General features: G+C 50.5%; 1 protein-coding gene across 2 annotated transcripts in view; it reads right to left on the bottom strand.

Annotated features, from left to right (window-relative positions):
* Positions 1-24,284, bottom strand: part of SLC49A4 (solute carrier family 49 member 4) — a 55,138-nt gene that overhangs the window by 12,989 nt on the left and 17,865 nt on the right. For both annotated transcript variants that reach the window (XM_073647517.1, XM_073647518.1), the window contains exons 3-7: positions 15,464-15,729; positions 15,021-15,150; positions 6,933-7,041; positions 5,908-5,975; positions 3,958-4,085 (exon numbers count right to left, since the gene is read on the bottom strand). In XM_073647517.1, the coding sequence (XP_073503618.1) occupies positions 3,958-4,085; positions 5,908-5,975; positions 6,933-7,041; positions 15,021-15,150; positions 15,464-15,729 (701 nt within the window). The remainder of the gene's footprint in view (positions 1-3,957; positions 4,086-5,907; positions 5,976-6,932; positions 7,042-15,020; positions 15,151-15,463; positions 15,730-24,284) is intronic.

Genomic DNA, 24,284 nt, shown 5'->3' with positions numbered 1-24,284 from the left:
ACAAGACATAGACCTAAGCAAAAACTGAAAAAACGCAGAAAAAAACACGACTGCCCACCATTACAGCAGGCGCAGGACCCCCACTATGTAACTAGTGTGAGCAGCTTTATCCCTTCAGATCGGCCATTACAGCAGGCGCAGGACCCCCACTATGTAACTAGTGTGAGCGGCTTTACCCCTCCAGATCAGCCATTACAGCAGGCGCAGGACCACCACTATGTAACTAGTGTGAGCGGCTTTACCCCTCCAGATCAGCCATTACAGCAGGCACAGGACCACCACTATGTAACTAGTGTGAGCGGCTTTACCCCTCCAGATCCGCCATTACAGCAGGCGCAGGACCCCCACTATGTAACTAGTGTGAGCGGCTTTACCCCTCCAGATCGGCCATTACAGCAGGCGCAGGACCCCCACTATGTAACTAGTGTGAGCGGCTTTATCCCTCCAGATCAGCCATTACAGCAGGCACAGGACCACCACTATGTAACTAGTGTGAGCGGCTTTACCCCTCCAGATCAGCCATTACAGCAGGCGCAGGACCACCACTATGTAACTAGTGTGAGCGGCTTTACCCCTCCAGATCAGCCATTACAGCAGGCGCAGGACCACCACTATGTAACTAGTGTGAGCGGCTTTACCCCTCCAGATCAGCCATTACAGCAGGCGCAGGACCCCCACTATGTAACTAGTGTGAGCAGCTTTACCCCTCCAGATCAGCCATTACAGCAGGCGCAGGACCACCACTATGTAACTAGTGTGAGCGGCTTTACCCCTCCAGATCCGCCATTACAGCAGGCGCAGGACCACCACTATGTAACTAGTGTGAGCGGCTTTACCCCTCCAGATCAGCCATTACAGCAGGCGCAGGACCACCACTATGTAACTAGTGTGAGCGGCTTTATCCCTCCAGATCGGCCATTACAGCAGGCGCAAGACCCCCACTATGTAACTAGTGTGAGCGGCTTTATCCCTCCAGATCGGCCATTACAGCAGGCGCAAGACCCCCACTATGTAACTAGTGTGAGCGGCTTTACCCCTCCAGATCAGCCATTACAGCAGGCGCAGGACCCCCACTATGTAACTAGTGTGAGCGGCTTTGCCCCTCCAGATCGGCCATTACAGCAGGCACAGGACCACCACTATGTAACTAGTGTGAGCGGCTTTGCCCCTCCAGATCAGCCATTACAGCAGGCGCAGGACCCCCACTATGTAACTGGTGTGAGCGGCTTTATCCCTCCAGATCAGCCATTACAGCAGGACCCCCACTATGTAACTAGTGTGAGCGGCTTTACCCCTCCAGATCAGCCATTACAGCAGGCGCAGGACCCTCACTATGTAACTAGTGTGAGCGGCTTTATCCCTCCAGATCAGCCATTACAGCAGGCGCAGGACCACCACTATGTAACTAGTGTGAGCGGCTTTACCCCTCCAGATCCGCCATTACAGCAGGCGCAGGACCACCACTATGTAACTAGTGTGAGCGGCTTTATCCCTCCAGATCAGCCATTACAGCAGGCGCAGGACCACCACTATGCAACTAGTGTGAGCGGCTTTACCCCTCCAGATCGGCCATTACAGCAGGCGCAGGACCCCCACTATGTAACTAGTGTGAGCGGCTTTACCCCTCCAGATCAGCCATTACAGCAGGCGCAGGATCACCACTATGTAACTAGTGTGAGCGGCTTTATCCCTCCAGATCAGCCATTACGGCAGGCGCAGGACCACCACTATGTAACTGGTGTGAGCGGCTTTACCCCTCCAGATCAGCCATTACAGCAGGCGCAGGACCACCACTATGTAACTAGTGTGAGCGGCTTTACCCCTCCAGATCAGCCATTACAGCAGGCGCAGGACCACCACTATGTAACTAGTGTGAGCGGCTTTATCCCTCCAGATCAGCCATTACAGCAGGCGCAGGACCACCACTATGTAACTAGTGTGAGCGGCTTTATCCCTCCAGATCAGCCATTACAGCAGGCGCAGGATCACCACTATGTAACTAGTGTGAGCGGCTTTATCCCTCCAGATCAGCCATTACAGCAGGCGCAGGATCACCACTATGTAGCAGGACCACCACTATGTAACTAGTGTGAGCGGCTTTACCCCTCCAGATCGGCCATTACAGCAGGCGCAGGACCACCACTACGTAACTAGTGTGAGCGGCTTTATCCCTCCAGATCAGCCATTACAGCAGGCGCAGGACCCCCACTATGTAACTAGTGTGAGCGGCTTTATCCCTCCAGATCAGCCATTACAGCAGGCGCAGGACCACCACTATGTAACTAGTGTGAGCGGCTTTACCCCTCCAGATCAGCCATTACAGCAGGCGTAAGACCACCACTATGTAACTAGTGTGAGCGGCTTTACCCCTCCAGATCCGCCATTACAGCAGGCGCAGGACCACCACTATGTAACTAGTGTGAGCGGCTTTATCCCTCCAGATCAGCCATTACAGCAGGCGCAGGACCACCACTATGCAACTAGTGTGAGCGGCTTTACCCCTCCAGATCGGCCATTACAGCAGGCGCAGGACCACCACTACGTAACTAGTGTGAGCGGCTTTATCCCTCCAGATCAGCCATTACAGCAGGCGCAGGACCACCACTATGTAACTAGTGTGAGCGGCTTTACCCCTCCAGATCAGCCATTACAGCAGGCGCAGGACCCCCACTATGTAACTAGTGTGAGCAGCTTTATCCCTCCAGATCAGCCATTACAGCAGGCGCAGGACTACCACTATGTAACTAGTGTGAGCGGCTTTATCCCTCCAGATCAGCCATCACAGCAGGCGCAGGACCACCACTATTTAACTAGTGTGAGCGGCTTTACCCCTCCAGATCAGCCATTACAGCAGGCGTAAGACCACCACTATGTAACTAGTGTGAGCGGCTTTATCCCTCCAGATCGGAGGTGACACAGAAGCGGATGCACTGCTGTGAGTACGTCTGGAAGCTAATACTGAAGAATTCTAATTTCTGGCATTTTGTGTGCACTTTGTCTAGTTTCAGCATCGCTTTTCCATTCCACCATTTCTTACAGGTGACACTATATGACGCTGGTTACACATTGCAGCTACCGCACCCGAGAGGTGGCACCGAGCCGTACAGAGGGAACAATACTGTACACGAGGACGTGAAAATCAATGCACAAGCATTTTATTACATTCGCTATGTAAATTCCACAAGGCAAAAAGCACAAAACTACTTGTATATAAGCACACGAAAAGCCAAATCCAGATCCAGCGCCCCATGCCGAGGCCATACCCCTCAAACTCAATCAATCAGGTGGCAATCCCACCCCTGCAAAATAAAACTAAAACAAAGGAAACCCTATAACAGATATATAAAAAAAAAAAAAAAAAAAAAAAAGTGCGACAAAATATCATAAAGCACAAAAAAAAAAAAGACGCCTCCCAAAACACAACATCAGATAAAATCCCACAGCAGATGGAATATAGATGGAGGGGGACATGAGGGACAGAGGGTGTGAAGAGCCCCCGATGTAGAGAGCGGGCGCAGCAGCTGAGCCCGCACCAAACCCAGGAGACGCCGGCGGTGATATGTAGCCCGCCTCTTCCTATAACAGTGAGTGGAGCTAAGCCCCGATCGCTGCTGTTTAACCAATGTCCACAGCAAATAAACAGCGCAACGGTCAGTTTGTGCACAGGCTCCTATCTGCCCTCACCATCCTCCTCGATTACCAATCCCACGGAGAGGCGATGGTTTGTCATGCCAGCTAGGGGAATAAAAATCCAAAACTATCAAAATATAAAATTAACCCATAAAGATGGGAGAAAAAAATTGAAATGCCAGAAATGCGGTTGGTTTGGCTGCAACAAAAAGCGACCAAACCAATTTTCTCGCCATTTTCTCCCGTGCCTACAGCGCTGCGGATATTTACTGCTGGACTAAAATACAACATGAATGATAGAAGAAAAGACGACCTGTGTGCACGCACCTGTGGTCAGAGGAAGGTGGGTGATGCGGCTTAAAAACGTCAGTGTGAACCACGTAGCTGAAAGTGTGGCCCCCGAAAAGAGAAGGACAAGTATGGGCTTCAGAACAGCCCGGACAGAATCTGCAAACCTGGGAAGAAAGAAGAGACGATCATTACAACTGCAGAAAACATATCACCGAGCAGAATCACCCCCCATCATCAATAACCAGTCACCCCCCATCATCAAGAGATCAGACGTGCAGCAATCGTGGGGAAATGAACATAGTCTCCTTGGGTCTTGTCTTGTAGTCAGAATGTTCCTTTCTTTCGGAGCTTCTTACATCATAGCCTTAGCCGGGGCAGGACTAACAACCTCTCACATGGTGTACAGGCAGGTAGACAGGCAGGTAGACAGGCAGGTAGACAGGCAGGTAGACAGGCAGGTAGACAGGCAGGTAGGCAGGCAGGTAGGCAGGCAGGTAGGCAGGCAGGTAGGCAGGCAGGTAGGCAGGCAGGTAGGCAGGCAGGTAGGCAGGCAGGTAGGCAGGCAGCGGTGCTGGGGTTGGATTAGGACCTCGCACCAGGCGCAGCCCCAAGTATCTGTCTCCTCGGGCCGCTTTTCCCGGCCGAGACGAACAGGAAAACATACGAGGATCTGCCTCCAAAAAAGGAATTAAAAGATGGAGTTTGTAATTAACCAGTTCAGGAAACACAATTACAGGTTGTCGTCAAGGACGGAGCGGAGGAATCATTTGCAGAAAATGACAGGATCACGCTGAAATTGTGAGATTTCTGCCTTTGCTAAACATCAGCATCTGGTAGAAGAAAAACACAGAAGGCGTTTTGGATGGAGTAACCGCACCGCCACAGCCGCACTTCAGCGCAGAGAAATCTGTGAAATGTGACAAGAATTACGACCTCATTTTCCTGATTACAACTTTCAGCAGATTATTATGGCCGGGCCTGTCATGGATCCAGTCCTCCAGAAAAGACAGATGAGCAGCCCCGAGTCTCATTAGGTTCCTGGAGACGGGCCCCGTTGTGGTTTCAGCCTCGGCGCTGCTGTCAGCCGCGAGCAGATGCATCGATGACCGCTACATTTACTGGGAAATTGGCTTCTCAGCCCTGCGCCCCTGGACAGGGAAGACTGGACGTGCGAGATCCCCATAAATCAACGGGGAAGAGCAGATTTATCCGTGTCCAGCGTGAAAAATAACTCCAAGAGCATCCGCAGAGGACATCAATTAGTGGCGTACGTGCATACACTAATGTGTTCCCCAGACTAGAGCAACAAAAGGAGCCCACAACAGTCCTCAAAAGTCTCCAGCACTGAGGTCAGATCCCGCTACAACATGAGCTGGTTCTGGAGGCGGCCGCAGGTCCTGAGCTCTCTTGGCACAGATGCACACACACATATATCAATGCAGGATGTGCTGTAAATGTTTTTATAAGAGTTTGGGAACGTTCTGAAATGTCCTATAAATGTTCTGTTCCTGATCTCAGGATCTCGGCTTTTAGTTGAGGTGAATCTGCTGCACTTTATATACACGCTCAGTAGTGACCGGGGCTGTGGGATCAGAGTCGGGGATAATTGAGGAGTCGGTGGTTTGGGATTTAATCTGACTGCCAGATTGGTGTCGGGAAGTGAATTTTTCCTCAATGATGTAAATTGGCCTATACCGCATGTTTTTTTTTTTTTGCCTTCCCCTGGATCAACGCTGCAGAATAGCTGCAGTGCACAAGAAATAGGCTGAACTGGACGGACGCTTGTCTTTTTTCGGCCTTATAAACTATGTAACACACACATATATATATATATATATATATATATATATATATATATATATATATATATATATATATATATATATATATATATATATATATATATATATATATATATATATATATATATATATATACACACATACATACATACACACACATACACTGCAAATATGATTTTCTTACCTTCCCACAGCAATTCCTACAAAACATCCGCCGACAATTGACCAGAAGCCGATCCAGCCGGCATCCACCTGTGAACAGAGGACCAGGGAGATTACTTATGAGACACACGGTAGATCCGTCACCGCCGGGCGTCCGTATAGCGATCCTCTGTTCACTACTGGGCAGCCAATCGGAATAAGCGCTCTTCTCCAAACCGCGGGCATAAAGCTTCTCCTATTGGCCGGCCTGCTGTGTAGATGATCATTGTGCAAAGAGCTGACTGAGCATGTGCAACCGCCGAAGCTCAGCTCATAAGCTGCACATGCACCATTCCCTGCACTGAACACCAGAGGGCGCCACACTATACACAATATGCAGTGATACACCCCCTGCAATGACCTTAAAAAGGTACAGAGCGCCGACAGCTTTAGGTCCAAACCAAGAAGACATAAGCTCTTATTAGCACCCGAGTTTGAATCACAGAAGTGCAGAAGTAAAGTGAAACATGCAACTGCAGTAAAATAAAGTGAGCGATATAGTCCTGGTACAGCGGCTTCACAACTATTGTGCCGGTATAAGCTGGGATCATGTCCTGGTTATTATGTGCGGAGATGACCAGCACCACAGGAATTAATTCAGGGAAGGAGACTGATGATAATTCTGGTGAACGAATGGACTCTGCAGAGTCGAGACGCCCGGCTCTCGGCAGCATCTGCCCGCAGAGGCCGCGCCGAGACGTCCGGCTCTCGGCAGCATCTGCCCCGCAGAGTCAGAGCTGAGACGTCCGGCTCTCGGCAGCATCTGCCCCGCAGAGTCAGAGCTGAGACGTCTGGCTCTCGGCAGCATCTGCCCCGCAGAGTCAGAGCTGAGACGTCCGGCTCTCGGCAGCATCTGCCCCGCAGAGTCAGAGCTGAGACGTCCGGATCTCGGCAGCATCTGCTCGCAGAGTCAGCGCCGAGACGTCCGGCTCTCGGTAGCATCTGCCCACAGAGTAGACAGCCAGCGCTTAACTCACTGAAGGACTATCCACCACATCGTAGACTCACTTGATTAACATGAATTGGGGTTAAAATGAGATCCAAAACCCCCGACCAGCCAGCGTAGAACCCCAGAGGGATGGCGTAGGCCAAGACGATCATCAGGAAACGGCCATTACTAGGGAAAATAAAAGAAATGTAATTATTAACCTGCTGAGAATCTGAATGCAAGATCACCACTTATTACAAAACGCAACAGACAAACAAGAGATTTTTTAATATAAAGTGTCAGAAAGAGAAAACAACACAAATCAGATGATTAAGTGATCACTACACAAATACAAACAACTGATCTGAGTATAAATGACCAGATTTCCGCTCAGCGTCCCACCCAGAGACACAATCACAACGCTACAGAGACGCCCAGCAGCCAAGGATAGACATCAGTAAAGCCTCGTGCAACGGGGAGAAGCCTGAACGATGGCACAAGGAGAGCTGCACCGGGATCAGAGATCATAAAGCCTCGTGCACCGGGGAGAAGCCTGAACGATGGCACATGGAGAGCTGCACCGGGACGGGAGATCATAAAGCCTCGTGCACCGGGGAGAAGCCTGAACGATGGCACATGGAGAGCTGCACCCGGGATCAGAGATCATAAAGCCTCGAACACCGGGGAGAAGCCTGAACGATGGCACAAGGAGAGCTGCACCCGGGATCAGAGATCATAAAGCCTCATGCACCGGCGAGAAGCCTGAACGATGGCAGAAGGAGAGCTGCACCCGGGATCAGAGATCATAAAGCCTCGTGCACCGGGGAGAAGCCTGAACAATGGCACAAGGAGAGCTGCACCGGGACGGGAGATCATAAAGCCTCGTGCACCGGCGAGAAGCCTGAACGATGGCACATGGAGAGCTGCACCGGGACGGGAGATCATAAAGCCTCGAACACCGGGGAGAAGCCTGAACGATGGCACAAGGAGAGCTGCACCCGGGATCAGAGATCATAAAGCCTCGTGCACCGGGGAGAAGCCTGAACAATGGCACAAGGAGAGCTGCACCCGGGATCAGAGATCATAAAGCCTCGTGCACCGAGGAGAAGCCTGAACGATGGCACATTGAGAGCTGCACCGGGACGGGAGATCATAAAGCCTCGAACACCGAGGAGAAGCCTGAACGATGGCACATGCAGAGCTGCACCGGGACGGGAGATCATAAAGCCTCGTGCACCGGGGAGAAGCCTGAACGATGGCACAAGGAGAGCTGCAACCGGGATGGGAGATCATAAAGCCTCGAACACCGGGGAGAAGCCTGAACGATGGCACAAGGAGAGCTGCACCCGGGATCAGAGATCATAAAGCCTCGTGCACCGAGGAGAAGCCTGAACGATGGCACATGGAGAGCTGCACCGGGACGGGAGATCATAAAGCCTCGAACACCGAGGAGAAGCCTGAACGATGGCACATGCAGAGCTGCACCGGGACGGGAGATCATAAAGCCTCGTGCACCGGGGAGAAGCCTGAACGATGGCACAAGGAGAGCTGCAACCGGGATGGGAGATCATAAAGCCTCGTGCACCGGGGAGAAGCCTGAACGATGGCACATGGAGAGCTGCACCGGGACGGGAGATCATAAAGCCTCGAACACCGGGGAGAAGCCTGAACGATGGCACATGGAGAGCTGCAACCGGGATGGGAGATCATAAAGCCTCGAACACCGGGGAGAAGCCTGAACGATGGCACATGGAGAGCTGCACCGGGACGGGAGATCATAAAGCCTCGAACACCGGGGAGAAGCCTGAACGATGGCACATGGAGAGCTGCACCGGGACGGGAGATCATAAAGCCTCGAACACCGGGGAGAAGCCTGAACGATGGCACAAGGAGAGCTGCACCAGGGATCAGAGACCATAAAGCCTCGTGCACCGGGGAGAAGCCTGAACGATGGCACAAGGAGAGCTGCAACCGGGATGGGAGATCATAAAGCCTCGTGCACCGGGGAGAAGCCTGAACGATGGCACATGGAGAGCTGCACCCGGGATCAGAGATCATAAAGCCTCGTGCACCGGGGAGAAGCCTGAACGATGGCACATGGAGAGCTGCACCGGGACGGGAGATCATAAAGCCTCGTGCACAGGGGAGAAACCTGAACGACGGCACATGGAGAGCTGCACCCGGGACGGGAGATCATAAAGCCTCGTGCACAGGGGAGAAGCCTGAACGATGGCACATGGAGAACTGCACCCGGGATCAGAGATCATAAAGCCTCGGACACCGGGGAGAAACCTGAACGATGGCACATGGAGAGCTGCACCCGGGATCAGAGATCATAAAGCCTCGTGCACCGAGGAGAAGCCTGAATGATGGCACTTGGAGAGCTGCACCCGGGATCAGAGATCATAAAGCCTCATGCACCGGGGAGAAGCCTGAACGATGGCACATGGAGAGCTGCACCCGGGACGGGAGATCATAAAGCCTCGTGCACAGGGGAGAAGCCTGAACGATGGCACATGGAGAACTGCACCCGGGATCAGAGATCATAAAGCCTCGGACACCGGGGAGAAACCTGAACGATGGCACATGGAGAGCTGCACCCGGGATCAGAGATCATAAAGCCTCGTGCACCGAGGAGAAGCCTGAATGATGGCACATGGAGAGCTGCACCCGGGATCAGAGATCATAAAGCCTCGGACACCAGGGAGAAGCCTGAAAGATGGCACATGGAGAGCTGCACCGGGATCAGAGATCATAAAGCCTTGTGCACCGAGGAGAAACCTGAACGATGGCACATGGAGAGCTGCACCCGGGATCAGAGATCATAAAGCCTTGTGCACCGAGGAGAAGCCTGAACGATGGCACATGGAGAGCTGCACCCGGGATCAGAGATCATAAAGCCTCGTGCACCGAGGAGAAGCCTGAATGATGGCACATGGAGAGCTGCACCCGGGATCAGAGATCATAAAGCCTCGGACACCGGGGAGAAGCCTGAAAGATGGCACATGGAGAGCTGCACCCGGGATCAGAGATCATAAAGCCTCATGCACCGGGGAGAAGCCTGAACGATGGCACATGGAGAGCTGCACCCGGGACGGGAGATCATAAAGCCTCGTGCACAGGGGAGAAACCTGAACGACGGCACATGGAGAGCTGCACCCGGGACGGGAGATCATAAAGCCTCGTGCACAGGGGAGAAGCCTGAACGATGGCACATGGAGAGCTGCAACCGGGATGGGAGATCATAAAGCCTCGAACACCGGGGAGAAGCCTTAACGATGGCACATGGAGAGCTGCAACCGGGATGGGAGATCATAAAGCCTCGAACACCGGGGAGAAGCCTGAACGATGGCACATGGAGAGCTGCACCGGGACGGGAGATCATAAAGCCTCGAACACCGGGGAGAAGCCTGAACGATGGCACATGGAGAGCTGCACCGGGACGGGAGATCATAAAGCCTCGAACACCGGGGAGAAGCCTGAACGATGGCACATGGAGAGCTGCACCGGGACGGGAGATCATAAAGCCTCGAACACCGGGGAGAAGCCTGAACGATGGCACATGGAGAGCTGCAACCGGGATGGGAGATCATAAAGCCTCGTGCACCGGGGAGAAGCCTGAACGATGGCACATGGAGAGCTGCACCGGGACGGGAGATCATAAAGCCTCGAACACCGGGGAGAAGCCTGAACGATGGCACAAGGAGAGCTGCACCCGGGATCAGAGATCATAAAGCCTCGTGCACCGGGGAGAAGCCTGAACGATGGCACAAGGAGAGCTGCACCAGGGATCAGAGATCATAAAGCCTCGTGCACCGGGGAGAAGCCTGAACGATGGCACAAGGAGAGCTGCAACCGGGATGGGAGATCATAAAGCCTCGTGCACCGGGGAGAAGCCTGAACGATGGCACATGGAGAGCTGCACCCGGGATCAGAGATCATAAAGCCTCGTGCACCGGGGAGAAGCCTGAACGATGGCACATGGAGAGCTGCACCGGGACGGGAGATCATAAAGCCTCGTGCACCGGGGAGAAGCCTGAACGATGGCACATGGAGAGCTGCACCCGGGATCAGAGATCATAAAGCCTTGTGCACCGAGGAGAAGCCTGAACGATGGCACATGGAGAGCTGCACCCGGGATCAGAGATCATAAAGCCTCATGCACCGGGGAGAAGCCTGAACGATGGCACATGGAGAGCTGCACCCGGGACGGGAGATCATAAAGCCTCGTGCACAGGGGAGAAGCCTGAACGATGGCACATGGAGAACTGCACCCGGGATCAGAGATCATAAAGCCTCGGACACCGGGGAGAAACCTGAACGATGGCACATGGAGAGCTGCACCCGGGATCAGAGATCATAAAGCCTCGTGCACCGAGGAGAAGCCTGAATGATGGCACATGGAGAGCTGCACCCGGGATCAGAGATCATAAAGCCTCGGACACCGGGGAGAAGCCTGAAAGATGGCACATGGAGAGCTGCACCGGGATCAGAGATCATAAAGCCTTGTGCACCGAGGAGAAACCTGAACGATGGCACATGGAGAGCTGCACCCGGGATCAGAGATCATAAAGCCTTGTGCACCGAGGAGAAGCCTGAACGATGGCACATGGAGAGCTGCACCCGGGATCAGAGATCATAAAGCCTCGTGCACAGGGGAGAAACCTGAAAGATGGCACATGGAGAGCTGCACCCGGGATGGGAGATACAGCATATCAAAATCACAAGACAACAATTTGCAATAATTTTTCAGAATATCAGTTACTTTCATCCTTGTGCTGCAATTTTAAAATGAAATTTTCATACAACATTAAATCCAATTAAAGCCATCTCTTCCATCTTCATATTAGGACATCAGAGCAGACATCTTTCACTGAAGAGGAAAGCTCTACCATATTTGCGCTTTATTTCTAAGGTCTATTGACGAGCCCTGTGGGAATGTAATGCCGGTAATAATACAGAGGGCTGAGGTCTGGCATCCATGCTCCCACGCACCGGATGCAGGTGATGAGGGCAAACGGTTTCTAAGGTTGAAATCAATGACAATCTTAGCAAAGACCCTTCAGATATTGGGGGGAGGATTTCAATTTAGTCTATTTATTACAGTTTGTAAAAAAAAAAAGCCTCCGGACGCACAATAGCAGCACCACAGCTAGGAGCAGCCCCTGGCACGGTAACCAATCCATTAGATAAAGGGGGCATGCACAAGAGTAGACAAGCCCCCACTAATGAAGGTAGCGCCCCGCCGTCCCGCCACTCAGAAGCCAGCGCCTTCCCTCCTGCATGTGAGGAGGTGACAGCCGCATTGTGCGGGGCCGCCGTGCAGTGACAGGTGCCCTTTAAATGATCCGCTATTTGCAGCCGCCTCTCTGGAGCCGTCGTCTGCGAGTGGAATAACAGGGAATAAGTCATTCTCACTTGTCTGAATTCTGCTCCATTTACCGCAGGAAGCTGTTAAAAGTCTCAATTAAATTAATCCCGCGTGTCACTTACAGGAATGGATTTCATTTGCTTCTATGTATTAACAAACTAATGCGGCTCCAGAAACAACTGCAGGCGGAGACGTTCATCTCCGTGTGAGCGAGGGCCCCGCATCACCGGCTGCATTTATCAAAGCCCGGGGAGGTGTAATCCGCAGCTCCTGTATAAACACGTATTACAATCATTGCTCCTGTCACAGAAGCAACTGGTGGCCGCACAATTCACCGGAATTAATCCCCCCGGGAGGCGGCGAGCCCCCGCGCCACAATGCTGAACATCGGGTACGCCAGAGCAGAGGCGGATCTGAAGGATAACTCCTGTAAATGCCCCTTTATTCATCCAGGGAGAATGAATCAGATCCGGTGCACGAGCCAAAGAATGAATGTCATCAGGAATATCACAGGACACGAGCATCCGCACAGCGAGGACAGACAATCCTCCGTAATCAGAACCGCCCGGAGCACAGGCCGACACTGTACAACCATCAGGGGAGACTCCACCTGCAGACACGCAGCGCTCAGAGCATCGGCACAATGGCGTCTGGTAAAGTATCTCAGAAGGTGGCGGACTTTCTGCATCTATCAGAATCCCCCCAGCTCCTCTTCCAGCATCGGCAGGGCCCCCCACCTGTCTCTGTACATTCTCCGCTGGCCTTATGGACATGTGACTGCTGCAGCCATTGCCATTCAATGGCCATAGCAGTGCCCAAGTGATTGGCTGCAGCAGTCACACACAGTCGTAAGACTAGAACAGGAAGCAGAGAGACTAGCGAGATCAAAAGCAATGCAGAAAGATGAGAGCTGAGCGATGAGCTCTGAGTGCGGCTGTTAATCTGACAGACGGATGTAAGAGGACGGCTCCGCTGTGTTCTCCGGTCGCCCCCATCAGTCACGTGGCACAATATTTACGGTGCTGCCAAGTCCTATGAGAACAGACCCTGCAGCATGCTGCAACACATGGGTGCAAGATCTACTATTAGGATTAGAGATGATGGGATCAGTTCGCAGGAGCCAGGTCCAGACCCACGTGAGTAATCCATGGAATCATCTACCTGCCGCCATCCCCAGCGCCTCTTCCGATTGGTGGACCCAGTGTGACATCAAGCTGCAATGATTATATGTTGTGCCGGGCCTACAAATCAGAAGAGGCGCCGAGGATGCCGGCAGGTCGGAGACGTTTCGGAGGGCTCCTGCCCTGCGGCCAGGGACTATTGAAGCCGCCATAGACTCGTTCATCTCCGATTAGGATGCGTCCAGAAGTGACGGCGGAAAACTGGCAGCAAATCTTCAGCAGCGTAAACTGTACAAAATCGTGCAGGTTTCACTCTGCAGCACATCGGTGAAAATCTGCAGCAGAAATGATGAATTACCGTAGACTACAAATCCTCAGTACAGGGCAATTTCCATGGCAGATTTTCTCCACAAGGTGGGTATAAATTACTGTAAGATGCGGTCAGTTTACTATCCAGAAAGACGATGCGTATCTGACCCACGTGTCGACGGTGTAAGGCCTCGTTCAGATGTCGCTCCTTATCACATACAATAACAATCACTGATTTTCATCAGTGTGCAGACCAAATTATCAGTTTCGTTTTTACCATCAGGCTGCGTGCCCACGTAGCGTTTTTCAAGCGTTTATGCTGCGGAATTTCCGCAGCGGAAACGCTAGGTAATCCGCCCCCCATGGGGATTCCGCATGTTCTATGCACATGCTGCGGATTTTTCCGCAGCGTTTATGCTGCGTACAAAAATCCGCAGCATGTCATTTAATTTTGCGGAAGCGCAGCGGAACTCCCGCCATTGACTTGCATTGAGACGCATAGAAACTGCGACTGTACATTTTTACAAGTGGCTTCTATGCGTCTCTATGTGCGGATGGTACCCAGTTCTGGAGGAGAGGAGACTCTCATCCAGACCTGGGTACCATTTTACCTGTAAAAAAAGAATAAAATAACAAATAAAGTTATATTCACCTGTCCGGCGGGTTCTCTCTGAATGCCGGCATCGCTTGAGGACCTGCGGTGACGTCAGTCATGTGACCGCAGGCCCTTCACCGCTCTGTCTCGCGATATGCCGGCAGCCGGGAACCAGCCAGGAAGCAACGCTGCAGCCACACTGGGGCCTCGGGGGTGAGTATAGCTTTATTTGTTTTAATTTTTACGGTTCACACTGTATAAATCCATCCTGGTTGCATGGATTTATACAGTGTGACCTAGTTGTCAAGCACTTTCCAAGTGATGCCATCGCCTGGAAAGCGCTTGTCAATCTGCATGCGTTTTTTCTTCCAGGGAGATGCAGAAATTTTCTGCTTCATTTCTGCATCGTGGGCACATAGCCTCAGGGATTTTCTTGTACACAAACAAAAATTTGCAAAGCTTCTCCTATCCATTCCAATGTTAGAGACGGGCATCAGAGGAATTCACACGGACGGCACCCGTGCACCATCCTTAATTTTCATGGACCATAGACTTGATCCTTATCTAAGCCTTGGATCAAAAACAAACGTGTCTTCATGATCTTTTGTGTCATCCATGGTCTGTTGAGGATTGTTAGGAGAAGAATTGCAAATTTAAATTTTAGGATCACTGGTGGTTAAATTAGAAAAAAAAAAAAAAAAACACACAGGAGCGAGAGTGCAGCTCTGCAAAGAGTAATCCAAATTATAGCACCAATCAGTACTGGACTCACCTGAGCAACTTTCTGATGCTGCTCCTGTATCCGAGCCTGCGGCCGGCAGCAGCTACACTGGGGGGCACTGGGGGCCGGGAGGGGAAGTAAGCCAGAACAGCCGCAAACAGCAGCGAGATGATCCCAAACTCTGCAACAGAACAACAGCTATGAAACCAAAACTCACGTCAGAGGGTCGGAGCGGAGACCACCTAAAAGACATTGCAGCCGCAGATCTGAACGGCTGATGCTCCCATGATCTGCACATAAAAGGTTATGTCTGGGGCCACTTATATCTCCCCACATTGTGCAGGAGAGAATCAGACTGAAAGGTAAATCTGCTAATCACTGCAATAGAGCAACTCGAGCTGCTGCAAAACTAAGCATCAGTTAAGAGTCCAGGAGACGGATCCATATTGGTATCCACCCCGAAACTGCGACTGCATAGTCTAATCTGTACGTACCTGTGTACATCACGGCCTCAATCCGATCCTTGATCGTGGCCTCGTGTTCTTCCGTCAGGAAGCTGCCGGATGTATTGTTAGGAGCAGGAACAATTAAAGGTCCAATTAAAAATGCACAAGCTCCTCCTAAGTAGTTCAACATGGAGGCAATGGCGGTGGCTGTAGCACGCTCATCTGGAGAGAACCACGTCGTGGAAAGAAGAGGAGCAGCGTTCATAGCAGTGGGTCCCGCAAATCCATTCAGCAGCTGACCACCATGTATGAGCCTGGAGATAAAGCACAAAATATATAGATTATATACCACACAAATCTCAAGGTTCTCCTAGAGCATACTCCAGAGCTGCGCTCACTATTCTGCTGGTGCAGTCACTGTGTACATACATTACATTACTGATCCTGAGTTACATCCTGTATTATACTCCAGAGCTGCACTCACAATTCTGCTGGTGCAGTCACTGTGTACATACATTACATTACTGATCCGGAGTTACATCCTGTATTATACTCCAGAGCTGCGCTCACTATTCTGCTGGTGCAGTCACTGTGTACATACATTACATTACTGATCCCGAGTTACCTCCTGTATTATACTCCAGAGCTGCACTCACTATTCTGCTGGTGCAGTCACTGTGTACATACATTACATTACTGATCCTGAGTTACATCCTGTATTATACTCCAGAGCTGCACTCACTATTCTGCTGGTGCAGTCACTGTGTACATACATTACATTACTGATCCTGAGTTACATCCTGTATTATACTCCAGAGCTGCACTCACTATTCTGCTGGTGCAGTCACTGTGTACATACATTACATTACTGATCCTGAGTTACATCCTGTATTATACTCCAGAGCTGCACTCACTATTCTGCTGGTGCAGTCACTGTGTACATACATTACATTACTGATCCGGAGTTACATCCTGTATTATACTCCAGAGCTGCGCTCACTATTCTGCTGGTGCAGTCACTGTGTACATACATTACATTACTGATCCCGAGTTACCTCCTGTATTATACTCCAGAGCTGCACTCACTATTCTGCTGGTGCAGTCACTGTGTACATACATTACATTACTGATCCTGAGTTACATCCTGTATTATACTCCAGAGCTGCACTCACTATTCTGCTGGTGCAGTCACTGTGTACATACATTACATTACTGATCCTGAGTTACATCCTGCATTATACTCCAGAGCTGCACTCACTATTCTGCTGGTGCAGTCACTGTGTACATACATTACTGAGTATACAAACAGTGGGGAAAAATAGTATTTATTCAGCCACCAATTGTGCAAGTTCTCCCACTTACAAAGATGAGGTCGGCCTGTAATTGACATCATAGGTCGACCTCAACTATGAGAGACAAAAGGAGAAAACAAATCCCGAATATCACATTCTCTGATTTAGAAATATTTTTTTTTTTAAATTTTGGTGGAAAATAAGTATTTGGTCAATTACAAAAGTTCATCTGAATACTTTGTTATATTTCCTTTGTTGGCAATGACAGAGGTGAAACGTTTTCTGTAAGTCTTCACCAGGTTGGCACACACTGTTGCTGGTATGTCGGCCCATTCCTCCATGCAGATCTCCTCTAGAGCAGTGATGTTTTGGGGCTGTCGCTGGACAACACGGACTTTCAACTCCCTCCAAAGGTTTTCTATAGGGTTTAGATCTGGAGACTGGCTAGGCCACTCCAGGACCTTGAAATGCTTCTTACGAAACCACTCCTTCGTTGCCCTGGCGGTGTGCTTGGGATCATTGTCATGCTGAAAGACTCAGCCACGTTTCATCTTCAATGCCCTTGCTGATGGAAGGATTCATTCTTTCATGTACACGGATCAGTCGTCCTTGTCCCTTGGCAGAGAAACAGCCCCAAAGCATGATGTTGCCACCCCCATGCTTCACAGTAGGTATGGTGTTCTTTGGATGTAACTCAGCATCTTTCTCCTCCAAACACGACGAGTTGTGTTTCTACCAAACAGTTCCACTTTGGTTTCATCCGACCATATGACATTCTCCCAATACTCTTCTGGGTCATCCAAATGCTCTCTAGCAAACTTCTGACGGGCCCAGACATGTAATGGCTTAAGCAGGGGGGCACGAGTGGTACTGCAGGATCTGAGTCCCTGGCGGCGTAGTGTGTTACTGATGGTATTCTGTGTAACGTTTGTCCCAGCACTCTGCGGGTGATTCACTAGGTCCCCCCTGTGTGGTTCTGAGATTTTTGCTCTCCATTCTTGAGATCATTTTGACCCCACGGGGTGAGATCTTGTGTGGAGCCGCAGATCGAGGGAGATTATCAGTGGTCTTGTATGTCTTCCATTTTCTGATTATTGCTCCCACAGTTGATTTCTTCACACCAAGCTGCTTGCCTATTGCAGATTCAGTCTTCCCAGCCTGGTGCAGGGCTACAATTTTGTTTCTGGTGTCCTTCGACAGCTCTTTGGTCTTCACCATAGTGGAGTTTGGAGTGTGACTGTTTGAGGTTGCGGACAGGTGTCTTTTATACTGATAACAAGTTCAAACAGGAGCCAGTACTACAGGTAATGAGTGGAGGACAGAGGAGCCAGTACTACAGGTAATGAGTGGAGGACAGAGGAGCCAGTACTACAGGTAATGAGTGGAGGACAGAGGAGCCAGTACTACAGGTAATGAGCGGAGGACAGAGGAGCCAGTACTACAGGTAATGAGCAGAGGACGGAGGAGCCAGTACTACAGGTAATGAGCGGAGGACAGAGGAGCCAGTACTACAGGTAATGAGCGGAGGACAGAGGAGCCAGTACTACAGGTAATGAGCAGAGGACGGAGGAGCCAGTACTACAGGTAATGAGCGGAGGACAGAGGAGCCAGTACTACAGGTAATGAGTGGAGGACAGAGGAGCCAGTACTACAGGTAATGAGTGGAGGACAGAGGAGCCAGTACTACAGGTAATGAGTGGAGGACAGAGGAGCCAGTACTACAGGTAATGAGTGGAGGACAGAGGAGCCTCTTAAAGAAGAAGTTACAGGTCTGCGAGAGACAGAAATCTCGCTTGTTTGTAATTGACCAAATACTTATTCTCCACCGAAATATGAAAAAAAAATATTTCCAAATCAGACAATGTGATATTCGGGATTTGTTTTCTCATTTTGTCTCTCATAGTCGAGGTCGACCTATGATGTCAATTACAGGCCTCTCATCTTATTAAGTGGGAGAACTTGCACAATTGGGGGCTGAATAAATACTTTTTTTTCCCCCACTGTTTAACTGTTTGTACCCGGATCCAATCCCCGCTGATCTCTCGCTCGTCACCATCTTTGATTTCCTGTTTCTTCCATGATTGATAAAGTTCACGAAGACCAATCAAAATGTGAAAGGTCATCGACTGATGATCAATATCTGCGACCTGTCGCCCCGACTGCTGTCAGTGATCTGCACAAGTGTGAGGAGGACCCCAGACCCCGGAAACACAAAGGTGACATTAGAGATCCCTGCAGAGAGGAGGATTCACCCCAGAAAATCATCAAAAGTCACCTACAAAATCAATGCCACATACACCCAAAATGAATCCAGAGCTGCGCTCACTATTCTGCTTGTGCAGTCATTGTGTACATACATTACTGATCCTGAGTTACATCCTGTATTATCCTCCAGAGCTGCACTCACTATTCTGCTGGTGCAGTCACTGTGTACATACATTACATTACTGATCCGGAGTTACATCCTGTATTATACTCCAGAGCTGCACTCACTATTCTGCTGGTGCAGTCACTGTGTACATACATTACATTACTGATCCTGAGTTACATCCTGTATTATACTCCAGAGCTGCACTCGCTATTCTGCTGGTGCAGTCACTGTGTACATACATTACATTACTGATCCTGAGTTACCTCCTGTATTATACTCCAGAGCTGCACTCACTATTCTGCTGGTGCAGTCACTGTGTACATACATTACATTACTGATCCTGAGTTACATCCTTTATTATCCTCCAGAGCTGCACTCACTAGTCTGCTGGTGCAGTCACTGTGTACATACATTACATTACTGATCCTGAGTTACATCCTGTATTATACTCCAGAGCTGCACTCACTATTCTGCTGGTGCAGTCACTGTGTACATACATTACATTACTGATCCTGAGTTACATCCTGTATTATACTCCAGAGCTGCACTCACTATTCTGCTGGTGCAGTCACTGTGTACATACATTACATTACTGATCCTGAGTTACATCCTGTAGATCTTTTTATTATAAAAATGAAAAACATAACAATAATAATAACAGAAACATAACAAAATTAATAACCAGAAAATAAACAATGTAATGAACTGGTCCAGCCGCTCCCTCTCTCCTCACACACATATTATACATATATACACACAATAATAACTACCTACACCATGACATCTGGTCTGGTTACCAAACAAAAAATAACAATATAATAAACAATAACCGACAAATTATATACAAACTAATATATAAATTTTTTTTTTTTTTTTTTTTAATAAATAAAATAAATACTAACTATACAAATATATACAAGACAAAACAAAACCCCCCACACTCGAGCCCACCAGTCCCTCCCCGGCACTGACCTGAGAGCTGCTCCTGCGTCTCATGCCTCAGTCCATGTCCAACGTCCATAGGCCAGATCAGGCAGTGCCAGTTATTCACCCAAATAACCAGTGTCCCACAAGATGAACCCACCTCCCCCCTTTTCCCTCCACCCAACCTAACACCTACACCCAAACCCATATATACAATATATACAGAAACAAACAATACAATAACCACAACTGACAAAGCCCAAGTTCGGCGCCTGCAGCCCTACATCACTGTCTACTGATCAATAAAACAAAAATCTATGGTGTCAGCAGCAGCCCACCACCAGGAGAGGAGACGACCAGACTAGGGCACACTAAAAGAAAAGCCCCTCCAGAGGAGAGCGGCCCTCCGTGTACCCAGTCTCTCATACTCCAGAGAACGCACCTTCACCAGGTCACCGAGTATGGTCCTAAACACATCGTCCACTGGGAGGATTTTCCGCTGCGTCGATACTAAGCACCGTGCGTTCCACATGTGATACCTAACCACTGCGCTAACTAGAAATAAGGTGCAGCGGTCCCGACCACCCAGGTCCCCGAATGCTCCATAGGCCCATTCCGCATAAGAGAGACCGGCCAGCCGGGGCCAGCCAATGGAGGCGCCCACCCTGTTGTACACCTCTGTGTTAAAGGGACAACGAAGCAGGAAGTGGTCCATGCTTTCAAGCATGGTACCACAATGCTCCCGAGGACAGTTCCTGTCCTCAGAGCTCCTACACTTCAGATTGTCCCTCACACACAGTTTCCCATGGAAGCAGCGCCAAGCCAAGTCCCAAACCTTCGAGGGGATCCTGATAGAATTCAAAAGATGCAGACCCACCCCAAGATCCCGACTTGGGCAATCCCTGAGCGCCAGAGGCCTCTGAAAATGGGTCAACAGAACCCTTTTGTCAAGGAGCTTCCTTGGCAGAGTCCTGACCTCCCACATTCCCAGACCCCACCGGCGAATTACCTTCAGAACCACGGTAGCGTAAGCCGGGAGATGTCCATGCGGTGTGCGGAGATCCTTCACTTGCCCTCCAGTCTCCCATTCCTGGAAGAAAGGCTGAAACCATCCCTTACAGGAGAATACCCACGGAGGAGCCCTCTCTTTCCAGAGGTTTGCAATATTGATCTTAATGAAGGTATTCACAAGGAATACCACAGGGTTGACCATACCCAACCCTCCTAGTCTCCTCGTACGTTAAGTAACCTCCCTCTTGACCAGGTTCAGTCTATTCCCCCATAACAGTTGAAAGAACAAACTGTAGACCCGAGTCCAGAGAGGCTCTGGCAAGATGCACACACTGCCCAGATAGATCAGCAAAGTGAGCAGGTAAGTTTTGATCAGGTTTACCCTTTCCCTTAGGGTCAAAGACCAACCCTTCCATTGGTTCACCTTCTGAGTGGCGATCTCTAGCCTGCTGTCCCAATTTTGTTTGGGGTAATCCCCCTGGCCAAATTCGATGCCAAGAACTTTTGCAGAGACTTTGGGTCCTGGAAGGGTGTCCGGGAGATCAAAACCAGGATCTCCTCCTCCCAGCCAGAGACTCTCACACTTATTCCGGTTGATCTTAGACCCGGATGCCTCCGAGTAGCGATTTACCTCTGACATCAGCCATTCTGCCTCCCCATCAGAGGAAACAAAAACGGTGACGTCATCGGCATATGCCACCACTCTCAGAGTGGCTTCCGATGCTGCCTGGTCCATCCCGATCCCAGCTAACGGTCCACGCTCCACCCTCCTAAGAAGTGGGACAATCGAAAACGCGTACAGTAGCGGGCTCAAGGGACAACCCTGGCGAACACCACACCCAACCTCAAAAGAGCTGCCAATCCAATCGTTCACAAGCGGGAAACTCTCTGCCCCAGTGTACAAGGTCTTAAGCCAATCAACGAACCCCCCCCCGGCAGGCCATACCTCAGAAGGACAGACCAGAGGTACTCATGATTAACCCGATCAAACGCTTTTGCCTGGTCCAATGACAGCATGTACCCCTTCCAGTGGCCAGCCCTACCCTGCTCCACCGCCTCTCGGACACAGAGTACAGCACTAATTGTACTGCGGCCCGGAACAGAGCAATGCTGGGCCCCCGAAAGGAGCTGGGGTGCAAATTTCACCAGCCGATTAAACAGCACCTTTGCCAAAACCTTCCTGTCTGCATTGAGAAGCGCTATGGGACGCCAATTCTCAATGCAAGATGGGTCCTTACCCTTTGACAAGATGATCAGGGCAGACCTCCTCATTGACTTTGGCAGAGTGCCCGAGGAAAGACACTCATTGAATACCTCAGTCAAGAGGGGAACCAAGGCGTCCTTAAAGGTCTTATAGAATTCAGATGTTAAGCCATCCGGACCGGGAGATTTCTTCAGGGCAAGCCCTTCAATCGCCAACTTAACTTCCTCTTCCCTGATCATCTCTGTCAAAACGCCAAGAGAGGGGTCTACCCCTGGTTCGGGGACGGCTTCAGACAGAAAAGCCGACATCTCATCCCAATCCAGATCCCTCTTCCCCAAGAGGTGCGAGTAGAAGGATCTGACAACCTCCAGGATCCCCGATCTGGATCTTTTCAGGGACCCCGCAGTGTCAAAGTCCTGTAACAACTTTACTATTCACTGACATCTTGCAGTTTCTGTAAGGGTCGGGCGAGCGGTACTTCCCGTAATCCCTCTCAAAAACCAAAGATGCTTGTCTATCATACTGACACCTCATTAGCAAAGATTTCACTCTGGAGATCTCCTCGCGGCTACCTCCAGTTGAGACAAGATGCTCGAGTTTCCTCCTTAGGCCCTGATACAGGCAATACCTGTCCAGGCTCCTGAGGCTCGAGAGCTGGCGGAAGAATCTCGCCACCCTTTTCTTGAACATCTCCCACCACTCTGACTTACTACTACAAAGATCCAGTAAGGGTACCTGGCTCTGAAGAAAATCCTCAAAGGACTGTCTTATCTCCGCTTCTTCCAAGAGAGACGAATTGAGCCTCCAAAAGCCTCTTCCCATCCGGGGGGTCTCAGTAACATTCAGGGAAAACAAAATCATACAGTGATCGGAGAACTCCACCTCAACAACAGATACTGCTGAAGAGACGGCTTCCTCCTTTAAATAAAACCTGTCTATCCTGGACCTGCAGTTACCTCTATGATAGGTGAACCCCTCGTGGCCTGCGGTGTGCCGGATGTGGACATCCACCAGGCGAGCCTCACTAGCTATACTATTAACGGCGACGCTATCATAAGCCAGCTTGTCTCTGGAACCTCCTCTATCCCGGGGCCTCGTGACAGTGTTGAAGTCCCCTCCAAAGACGACCTGCCGACTCGTAAAAAGGTAGGGCTTGATCCTCGTAAAGAGACACTTCCGGTCCCACTTAGATTGGGGACCATAAATGTTAATGAGCCGAAGCTCCTGTCCCTTCATGAGGACATCTAATATCAGGCACCTCCCCATTTCTAACTCAATAACCCGTCGGCATTCTACTGGTGCGGTAAAAAGGACCGCCACTCCGCTATACGGCTCGGCCGCAAGAGACCAATAGGAGGGCCCGAGTCTCCACTCCCTCTTAGCTATAAACACCTCTGCCATATTTGGCAGCCTGGTCTCTTGCAAAAAGAAAATGTTAGCTTCAACCCGGCTGAGAAAATCAAAGGCCGCAAATCTAGCCATATTTGACTTAATGCTGGCGACATTAATGGAAGCCAGCGTCAACGGAGTGGGTACCGCCATCATTGGTGATTGAGTTAGATGGCTTTCTTCTTCCCACTCCCCTTACCCTCTGCCTCAGAGGAGGAATCCTTCCCCCTCTTTAATGACACAGAGGTGTCCATTCCCACATTTTTCCTTCTTTTCTCGTCCTCGTCTCCGGACTCTGGGCCAGTCCCTCCCCCCAAGGACCCTGCATCCCCAGGAGAAGGAGACTCGGCACCCCCTGTAAGCTCCGCTGAAGCCGGAACCTCACCCTCGGCCTCCTCCTCAGAGGAAGAGATGTTATCAAGGGCTTGGAACCGGTTAGAAAGACCAACCAGAGGGGAGTCAGTTTTACCTTCCTTAGGTACCTTGGTCAGAGCGGGAGAAGATGTTTTATCTCCCTTCTTTTTCTTCTTTTTGGTGCCGAGCTTACGCTTGTTCTCTAGCCACCGCTTATTATCCTCATCCATACTTTCATAATGGGAGGATTCTGAGGCAGAGGCAGTTTCCTCCCTGTGGATCCTGCTGACCTCCTCATCCAACTCATCATCCCTCGGGGCCTCA

Source organism: Phyllobates terribilis, unplaced genomic scaffold (assembly GCF_046119375.1).
Source record: "Phyllobates terribilis strain yellow unplaced genomic scaffold, ASM4611937v1 Scaffold_9__5_contigs__length_417890890, whole genome shotgun sequence".
NCBI lineage: Eukaryota > Metazoa > Chordata > Amphibia > Anura > Dendrobatidae > Phyllobates > Phyllobates terribilis.
This window is presented reverse-complemented; position numbering and strand designations above follow the sequence as displayed.